Source organism: Arachis hypogaea, chromosome 3, assembly GCF_003086295.3.
Source record: "Arachis hypogaea cultivar Tifrunner chromosome 3, arahy.Tifrunner.gnm2.J5K5, whole genome shotgun sequence".
NCBI classification, from domain to species: domain Eukaryota; kingdom Viridiplantae; phylum Streptophyta; class Magnoliopsida; order Fabales; family Fabaceae; genus Arachis; species Arachis hypogaea.
In genome coordinates, this window is record NC_092038.1 from 54,807,371 (window position 1) to 54,818,313 (window position 10,943).

A 10,943-nucleotide genomic window follows, 5' to 3' on the forward strand; every position below is an offset into this window, starting at 1 on the left:
TTTAACGCCAGAAAGGTGGGGGACTGAGATTTTGCTTTCCGATTAAATTTTTTTCAAACTTTTCTTTTTTGATCCATACTTTTCTACATAAACACATTTCAAACTTTCATCATTCACCTTCAAATTTTCAAAAATTGAAATCAATCTTCAAATCTCTCTCAAATCCATCCCAAATCTTCTTCAAAAACTCAAATTTTTCTCAAATTCTCTCCATATCTTCTCAAATCTCCTTCAAAACTTTCGAAATCTCTCCCCCCTCCCTTATAAATACACGTTCGGCCACCCTATTTCCCCACACCATTTGAATTTGCTCTCCTCCTCTCTCTCCTCTTTTCTTTCTTTTGCTTGAGGACAAGCAAACCTCTGAGTTTGGTGTGCTTTTCCGTGATCACTAAGCCAAGATTCATCAAAATCATGGCTCCTAAGGGAAAACAAACCAATTTAAGAGGAAAGAAAGAGAATAATCCAAAGAATCTTTGGAATCAAGAGAAGTTCTTAACCAAAGAACATGAAGACTATTATCACAAAATAATGGGTCTGAGGTCAGTGATCCCGGAAGTCAAATTCGATCTGAAAGAAGATGAATATCCGGGGATCCAAGAGCAAATTCGAAACAGAGGATGGGAAGTTCTAACCAATCCTGAGATAAAGGTTGGAAGAAATATGGTTCAGGAATTCTACTCAAATCTATAGCTGACAGATAAGCAGAGAATGACTGGAACTGCTTTCCATACTTACAGAACCATGGTTAGAGGGAAAGTTATCTACTTCCATCTGGACAAAATAAGAGAGATCTTCAAATTGCCTCAACTGCAAGATGATCCTGAATCCTTCAATAGGAGAATGGTGAGAGCAGATAAAGGGTTTGATCAAGTTCTAGAGGACATATGCCTCCCTGGAACTAAGTGGATAACCAATTCAAAAGGTGTCCCAAACCAACTCAAGAGGGGAGACCTCAAACCAATTGCAAGAGGTTGGCTAGACTTTATTGGGCGTTCCATATTACCCACTAGCAACCGTTTTGAGGTCACTATCAAGAGAGCAGTGATGATTCATTGCATTATGCTTGGAAAAGAAGTGGAGGTTCATCATCTGATTGCTTGTGAGATCTACACAATTGCAAATAAGAATTCCACTGAAGCCAAACTGGCTTACCCAAGCTTGATCTCCTTGCTCTGTAAAGAGGCTGGGGTAAAGATGGGAGTAGATGAATTCATACCCATTGAACATCCAATCACCAAGAAGTCAATGGAAGGACAAATGCAAGACAACTCTATCAAAAAGAGGGCGCAGGAGTTCCTCCCTGAATTTCCTGAAATTGACTACTGGGCCAGCCTAGAAGCATCTATCACCAAGTTGCAAGAAACTATGGAGCAACTTAAGGAAGAACAGCAGAATCAGAACTGCATGCTCTGCAAATTGCTGAAGGAACAAGAGAAGCAAGGGCGTGATCTTCAAGAGTTGAAACGCCAAAAGTTCTCCCCTCAATTTGAGGGAGCATCCACTTCTCAAAATCAAGGTTGTTGAGTCCTAACTCTGTGATAACCATTATCATTAGGAGCCTATTTAAATTTTTGTTTTCTATTCTTACTAGTCTCATCTTATATCTATTTTTGAGTATTGTTCTTAATTCATGATTAATAAAAAATTAAAGTTCATGTCTTAAAGCTATGAATGTCCTATGAATCCATCACCTCTCTTAAACGAAAAGTGCTTTAATCACAAAAGAACAAGAAGTACAGGATTTCGAATTTATCTTTGAAACTAGTTGAATTAGTTTGATGTGGTGACAATACTTTTTGTTTTCTGAATGAATGCTTGAACAGTGCATATGTCTTTTGAATTTGTTGTTTTAAGAATGTTAAAATTGTTGGCTCTTGAAAGAATGAGGAAAAAGAGAACTGTTATTGTGGATCTGAAAAATCATCAAATTGATTCTTGAAGCAAGAAAAAGCAGTGATTCAAAAAAAAAACGAAAAAAAAGAGATAGAAGAAAAAGAAAGAAATAAAGTTGTGATCCAAGGCAAAAAGAGTGTGCTTAAGAACCCTGGACACCTCTAATTGGGGACTCTAGCAAAGCTGAGTCACAATCTGAAAAGGTTCACCCAAGTATGTGTCTGTGGCATGTATGTATCCGGTGGTAATACTGGAAGACAGAGTGCTTTGGGCCACAGCCAAGACTCATAAAATAGATATGTTCAAGAATCATTATACTTAACTAGGAGAATCAATAACATTATCTGAGTTCTGAGTTCCTATAGATGCCAATCATTCTGAACTTCAAAGGATAAAGTGAGATGCCAAAACTGTTCGGAAGCAAAAAGCTACTAGTCCCGCTCATCTAATTGGAGCTAAGTTTCCTTGATATTTTGGAGTCTATAGTATATTCTCTTCTTTTTATCCTATTTTGATTTTCAGTTGCTTGGGGACAAGCAATAATTTAAGTTTGGTGTTGTGATGAGCGGATAATTTATACGCTTTTTGACATTGTTTTTAGTATGTTTTACTATGTTTTAATTAGTTTTTATTATATTTTTATTAGTTTTTAGTTAAAATTCACTTTTCTGGACTTTACTATGAGTTTGTGTGTTTTTCTGTGATTTCAGGTATTTTCTGGCTGAAATTAAGGGTCCTGAGCAAAAATCTGATTCAGAGACTGAAAAGGACTGCAGATGCTGTTGGATTCTGACCTCCCTGCACTCGAAGTGGATTTTATGGAGCTACAGAAGCCCAATTGGCTCGCTCTCAATGACGTTGGAAAGTAGACATCCTGGGCTTTCCAGCAATGTATAATAGTTCATACTTTGCCCGAGATTTGATGGCCCAAACCGGCGTTGCAAATCAGCTTCAGAATTCCCAGCGTTTAACGCTGGAACTGGCATAAAAATTGGAGTTAAACGCCCAAACTGGCATAAAAGCTGGCGTTTAACTCCAGAAAAAGTCTCTACACATGAAAGCTTCAATGCTCAGCCCAAGCACACACTAAGTGGACCCAGAAGTGGATTTTTACGTCATTTACTCATTTCTGTATACCCTAGGTTACTAGTTCACTATTAATAGGATATTTTGACATTGTATCTGTACCTCATGACACTTTACATGTTTCTCATTGTATCTTCTACAACATGAGTCTCTAAACCCCATGGTTGGGGGTGAGGAGCTCTGCTGTGTCTTGATGGATTAATGCAATTACTACTGTTTTTCATTCAATCATGCTTGCTTCCATTCTAAGATATCACTTGTTCTTAAACCTGATGAATGTGATGATCCGTGACACTCATCATCTTTCTCAATTATGAACGTGTGCCTGACAACCACCTCCATTCTACCTTAGATTGAGTAGATATCTCTTGGATTCCTTAATCAGAATCTTCGTGGTATAAGCTAGAATTGATGGCGGCATTCAAGAGAATCCGGAAGGTCTAAACCATGTCTGTGGTATTCTGAGTAGGATTCAATGATTGAATGACTGTGACGAGCTTCAAACTCCTGAAGGCTGGGCGTTAGTGACAGACGCAAAAGAATCACTGGATTCTATTCCAACCTGATTGAGAACCGACAGATGATTAGCCGTGCTGTGACAGAGCGCGTTGAACATTTTCACTGAGAGGATGGGAGGTAGCCATTGACAACGGTGAAACCCTACATACAGCTTGCCATGGAAGGAGCCTTGCGTGCTTGAAGAAGAAGACAGTAGGAAAGCAAAGATTCAGAAGATAGAGCATCTCCAAAACCTCAACCTGTTCTCCATTACTGCAAAACAAGTATTTATTTCATGTTCTTTTACTTTTTACAATCAACCCTGATAATTATTGATATCCTGACTAAGAGTTACAAGATAACCATAGCTTGCTTCAAGCCGACAATCTCCGTGGGATCGACCCTTACTCACGTAAGGTATTACTTGGACGACCCAGTGCACTTGCTGGTTAGTTGTGCGGAATTGCAAAAGTGTGATTGCAATTTCGTGCACCAGTGGTCATCAACCCAGAGAAAGAATTTGCAATGTGCTTCTGTCACCTAAATCAAATAGAACATAATGAATGTATGGTGGTACAAAACACTCCAATTCAATCTAATCCACATGTGTGACTGTAATTAATCCCTAAAGCCTAAATATTAAAAATCCTTCCAAATTTTAAAGCCATTTTTTATATCAGATCAGGTTCCATGTCAATTCATGTCACAATCAACATTTTTAATCTAGGTACATCTATTTTTAATAAATCAACTTTTTTCCAGTTCTCAGTCATTCTTCAAAATTAACTAGCACCAATATCAAATCATATACAATATCAACCCAATTTAACAGCAAATCGCTTACAAAATCAAATCATTTTCATAACCGATAGGCATGCCATTCCAAACAATTCAAAATCACATCCACAACAACTTGAGCTAGGGAAAATAACCCAAATCTATATTCTAAACCTCCATTCCAAAAAATCCAAAATTTACCCAATTTTAGCATAAACTTAGTGATCATACATGAAGAATTGCGTGCTTACCTTTAACAACGGGCATCCAAAAAATAGCCTATTCCGGTTGGTGTCTGTATTCGACATTGTAACAGATGGCATATTTTTCGCAGAAGCATTTTGAGGCCACACCATCTTTTACATCCCCAAGTTGCAGCGAACTTGAACTTGCATATCCAGCTATCAGTTCCTGTTGTCCGCCAGCTTCTCCTCTGCCTCGTCTCGTGTTTAAGGAGCATGCATCACTACCCATCAATCTGATTAACATTAAACACCACCATGAACAACTATTATCAACTATTACATTCAAAATTGAAACAATTTACTTTGATCAAAGGTGATTAAAGAAAGTGAATAACAGAACAAATCACACAAAATTGGTTGTGAAAATCGACAACAAAAACAAACAAATTAGCTAGAAGAAGAAGCAGTTGGCCTTACAATGATTTTTCGAGAGGGTTTTCCACGTGGGTCACCGGAATCATTCTCGGCAAGGGGATGAGTTACGTTCTTCGACGGTTTCGGAAATACTTTACTCTGCATGTGAGTGACAGAAAAAGACACCCGCGTAACCCTATACGAAGAAGCAGTAGGCAGGGTCTTCAACGAGGTTCGAAAAAATCTGTCACTGAAAGAGGAATGAGGTAGAAGAACAGGCTGTGAACATTAAAGCGGTATTTGGGAAAAGGTTTTGCGAGTGTGTTGCCAGAAAAATCAAACGCTTCACCTATAGGAACGCTTGGAGGAGCAGTGAGGTAGAAGAGGAAGCTTTTGACATTACAGGGGTATTGGGGAAGGTTTTGCGAGTGTGTCGTCGGAAAAATCAAACCCATCACCTATAGGAAGGGTAGAAGAAGTAGTGAGGTAGTAGAAGAAGAAGTAGTGAACATTACAGGGATATTAGGGAAAGGTTTTTCGAGTGGGTCGCCGGAGAAGTCACACCTATCACCTACAGGAAGGGTAGAGAAGAAGGAGCAGTGGACACAAGGGTTGAAGAAGCAGTTTCTTCGAACTGTATTTTGAGAGGTAGAAGAAGAAGCTGTAGACATTCAAATAGTATTTGAGAAATACATTATGTGGTATAATATAAATACTATAAAATACAATATAATGTGAACACATTTATTGAATGAATTAATGAAAGGTTGAAAATTTTTTTAATCAATGACTGAGATAATGACACATATGCAAGAGAAATTTACCTACAAAATTAACATGGATTTAAAAGAAATCACCCTATTTTATTCTCCCTACTGTGTGCTCTTGTTCTCCTTAATGAAATTAGAAGACTTGTAATTGTTTGCGTATATATATGATACCAGAATTGTTACGCAATTCTAGCTAAGCCAAAATGGCAATTTCGTTTGTATTAGGGACGACGAACTCGTTCATTTTACATGCGCCGGGATGGACTTTGGTCCAATTCACGCGCGCTTAACGTGAAATGGGATTAAAACTCATTTCATAGATGCTTGAAGAGAAATAATAACAGAAGCCTATATTTAAAAAATCTTTCTACATATGCGTATTTTAAGAATTAATATTTTATTCATATTTATTTAGATAATGAGCTCATTCTCCTATTTTTTGTATATTTAACATTTTCCAATTGGGAATGTAGATGTTGGTTGTAGACTTGTAGTTATCATAATAGAATCCGAAAAGAAAAATGTAAATTGCTGTTTAGGAGACCAAGAGCATGTTTGGAACATCAGAAAAAAAAGGATAGTTTTTATATAAAGTTATTTATCGATAAAATAATCATATTTGAATAAAAAATTAAAAATAGATTAAAAATTTACAATCAAAGCTAATAATTCTAAACTAAAAAATAGTTCATAAGCAAAAATATTTTGAAAATTATAAACAAAATTAATCATGTTAGAATTTTACAAATATTTTTTAATTTTATAATGACTTATAATTTAAAATATTTTTATAATTTTTACAATATCTCTCAATCTAATTGATCGACAGTTAATTCATTCACTGTAAATTTAAATTTTATTTAAAAATTTATTGTTAGTTAATTTTATATCAATTTGTAATTATAAATATTTAAAAATAACTTTTTCTTTAACATTTCAAACACAATAAATAATTTTAAAACTATTGTTATTTGTTAGCTAAACTATTCAAGTAATCAATTGTCTTAAAAATAATAATTATTTATTGAAATATATTTTACTTATTTAGCTTTTCCAAACATACTCTAGGCAACTTATGAAAAAGGACGGAACATTGGCCAACAAGAAATTTGGAACGTGGAATGGCCGTATTCTATGAAAACGACAAGGTCGTAGACCTCCTATAACAACCTGCCCACCTGTTACTTCTCTTGTTCAACCTCGTTCCCAACCCAAAATGCCATCACCAACTTTACCATCCCAACGCACAACAATACCACAACACCCCCTCCGCTTTCTCTTTCTCTCTACTAACTCCAACAAGCAAGCAACAACACGTGCTTCTCACGTGCCAATCCTTTCTCTCTCCCTTCGTCTCCTCTTCCTCAAACTCGTAAAAAAAAAAAAGCAACATCATCCTACATGGCACCAACATTATTTCCCTTTATCACTCTTTTTCCTGGGAGAAGAGAAAAACTCACATTCGTAGTCCGTAGCAACCAAATAAGAGCAACTATGGCTTCTGACACTGTTCTTCCTTCCATGCCTCTAACCGTTGTTGGATACGTCACTAGTGCCACTCCAACTAAACACACTCACTCGCAGCATCACAGCCGTGCCTTTCTCATAACGGTAACGGTCATCGCCATTGCGGTTACCGTCTTCTTCGCTCTCTACTTCCTCCTCCGTGACCTCAGCCGTTACTTCCGCCGTCAAGCTCATCAAATTAGCGTACGCACATCATCTGCGGTCTTCCCCTCCGGTGCTCGCAGCCGAGTATCACCAGAGATCGCTGCGCCTTCCACTGTTGACTCCCTCCCGCTGTTTACGTTCTCTTCTGTTACACGCCGCTCTTCCTCCGTCGTAGATGGTGGTGGAGGAGACTGCGCCGTTTGCCTCTCCAGATTCGAGCAACGCGACCTTCTTCGTCTCCTTCCTCTCTGCTGCCACGCGTTCCATGCTGAATGCATTGACGTCTGGCTCCGAACGAATCTCACCTGTCCGCTCTGCCGATCCGCAGTGTTTTCTTCGGAATCCGACGTCGGGAAGATTCTCCGGTCATCGTCATCTGCCGTCGGCGAAAGCTTCCGCCTCGAGATAGGTAGCATCAGTCTCCGTGGAACCACGTCATCCGCCGCCGAAGAATCGCGCATGAGAACATATTCGGTTGGCGAGTTCGATTACCTCGTTGACGAGGACGCTGAGATTTCTTACAGCCAGGCTCGCCGGAGAACCGATTCCGGCGAGAAAGATGATGCTGAGCCGGTGGAATCATCGGCACCGAGCTTGGCTAGCGAGGTAGGCAGCAGATGGAGCTGGAAGGATTATTATGATTTGGTTTCAGCTTCGTTAACGCCAACGGCGTCTTTTCGAAGCTCCGGAAGGTTCTTCACTGGGAGTAGCAGGCGAAACGACGTCGTTGCAATTGGTGATGATGAAAGGGAAGCCAACCGTTTTGGGGAAGAAATCAGCGAAGTCTTTCGATGGCTTTCAATGGCATAATATATATGTAGATAATGGCAATTATCGGGGATGATTTTAGCTTTTCACATTGATCTTAGAAGGTATTCTTCTTTTACTTTTTCCAGTCATATAGAGATATTCTTAGGAGTAGAAGAAAACATTTTAGTTGATCAAAGTTAATGTCCAAATTCGGTGAAATTCCAATACCTTTTATTCTGTTTGTTATTCCACTACTCATGACTGTGGAATGGACTCGTATACTATTGATTACCAGCCCCTTGTAAAAAAGTTTTCAAAAACACTATTGTTTAATTTCTAGAATATATATTGTTATACATGTGTTGTTTAATTTTATTTTTAATATATATTTTATATTTTAATATATATTTTATATTAGTCACTAATTCTTAATTTTTAATGTATATTCAACATAATTAAAAAATTGTATCCCATTGCAGTTCAAAGAGGAGAAACAGTTATAGAGGGTTTTAATTTCTAGAATTTTAAATGGTGAAATTAAATGTCACACTACTACTTATTCGATGCAACAATTGTCATTGCATAATGTACCAAAGATACATTTTTTATGGGAAATATGATATTTTATCTCGTCGATTTAGTTTTACTTAACATTATTACTTTTAATTTGGAATCTAGATTTACTTGTCGGAAACGCGAGCTAAAAAGAAATGCTAAAGACCAAAAATCGTACGTGGCCAACTTTGGTAACAGAAGTTTTCAAGAAGATCAACTTAGATATTTGGTGGCGGTACAAATAACAAATAACTTTTCTATATGTATTTCATGCACAATTAATTAATATGGAGTAACCTGCATGGAGAATGAGAGAAATATAAAATGCTACAATTAATTTTACAAAAACCCAGAATGAATTTTGAAGATTTAACTTTTACTTTAGTTTCTAACCTTGATGAGTTACACTAAGTTAGTTCTTAACTTCTTAATGGTTACAATTTAGTTTTTATTCAATATAATTTTTTATGTTGATAGTTTCAGTGGCTAAAAGAAGGAGGGTTGAATCTTAGCCCCATTTTTTTGCTTGATTGCACTTGTTGGACCAATTCTGGAAACTTTTAGTCTTTTTATCTCATCATTGCACACGAGACTTTTTCTTTTGTCTCGTCCTTAGCCACGAGACTTTTCTTTTTGTCTCGTCCTTAGCCACGAGACTTTTCTTTTTGTCTCGTCACTTGGCACGAGATAATTTTGGATTTTGCTCCTGTGAAGTAGAAACAGAAATGGAGTAGAAAGGAGAAGAAGATTACACCAGATATATCCTGGTTCAGCTGCTAAGTGTAGTGCAGCCTACATCCAGTCTCCATCACAAACATGATGGAATTTCACTATAATCAATCTGATTACAACTTGTAAAGTGCTAACCCAACTTACAAAGGGATTCCCACAGAATCATGAAACACAACACAGATGTACAAAGGAACTCTAAGACATCTATGGCTTTTTCTTTTAATTTTGCACTCTCTGCCTTTTTCTGCTCTATGGCTTTTTCATACAAATCTCATTGTTTGTCTTTTTCCATGAGACTCAAGACATGACAAAATTAAACAGAAAAATACAAAACAGAATACTTTGAAGGAGAAGAACATATGTTAGTTCAGGTAGCTCTGAGAACCATGTGCCTTGCACTCTCACACTGTCTCCTTACTCCAAACAGTGGCTGTTCTCTCTTTTTAAAGAAGAGGGAAGCCTCCACACTTGAAGCCAACACCCAAACCAACTTCTTCCTCCTTCAAGAAACAGAACCGGTTCGGCCACATAGAGAGAGAAGAGATAACCATGCAAAACCCAACATGCAATTACCTCTAGTCCTTTCTTGATCATCACTCTTCATCAATCCGAGCTCTCCATCCTTGGCTTGCTCTCCAAGATGGATTTCTGTCCCTTGATGCTTCATGATGATGATGATTTCATCTGCTTCAATCTCTGCCTTAACCATCACTTCGCCACTCTAGCTACTTCCTGTGGTGGTTGAGCAGAATCAAAGACAAGCCATGCTTCAAGAATCTCCCTGGCTGGCCGAATCTTCATCTTCCTTTTTGAGCATGAAGAGCTCGAGATTACCTCACCAAATCTAACCACATTTGGTGAAAATCTCAGCCACTACATACATTTCTTTTTCTTTTTTGTGCCATCAACTCGATGGTCTTTATGCATGCAACTTCTTCTTTTTCTTTGTTGATGAGCATAGCGTCCATAGCTTCATGGACAAAGACCGAAGAAGAAACAAGAAAGAGATGAGAGAGAATAAACAACTTAGAAGAAAAGCAATTCAATGTGATAAACCACTTTGTTGGTAAAAGTTGCTTTTACTTCCCTAGCTTAGAGTGGCGTGTAGTCATTATGGCCATCAATCAATTCAGCTGAACTTTTCTCTCTCATATTTCCCATGCATTAATTAACAATGTAATAGATTTTGAAATCCATCACATGGTTAAAAGCTTGGATCCGTTGGAAGTATTTTGCTTTCATTTTATCTTGGTTTCGGACCAAGTTTGGAAGCATTCATCAACAATAAGATTTGGGCTTTGTAGCATTAAAATTAAAACTGGCCCAACTAGTTAACATTTGCTTTCCTGATGGATTTTGTTTCGGATCAAGCAGGAAACTTTCATCAAAATTAACCATGGGCTTGGTTGTAACAATATTGAGCTTGGCCCATCAATATAAAAATTCAGCCACTCAATATAAAACATGCAGCAAGGCTGATTATTAGGCTTAAACCAGAAACTCATTTTTCGGCCCAATATAAAATCTGCACAACAAAATTATTAATTAAGTAAATATGAATTAAGATCAAATTAATAATTTTGTAATTAAATATTTTAATAATGTTTGT

General features: G+C 37.4%; 1 protein-coding gene across 1 annotated transcript; it reads left to right on the forward strand.

Moving 5' to 3' along the window:
* Positions 1-6,842: 6,842 nt before the first annotated feature.
* On the forward strand, positions 6,843-8,266 carry LOC112790608 (E3 ubiquitin-protein ligase ATL4). Its single transcript, XM_025833091.3, has one exon. It carries the CDS (start codon positions 7,028-7,030, stop codon positions 8,105-8,107), a length of 1,080 nt encoding a protein of 359 aa, XP_025688876.1. The 5' UTR covers positions 6,843-7,027; the 3' UTR covers positions 8,108-8,266.
* Positions 8,267-10,943: the final 2,677 nt, after the last annotated feature.

Coding starts and splice junctions, on each gene's coding strand:
- LOC112790608 (XM_025833091.3), top strand. CDS start 7,028: ATGGCACCAACATTATTTCCCTTTATCACTCTTTTTCCTGGGAGAAGA.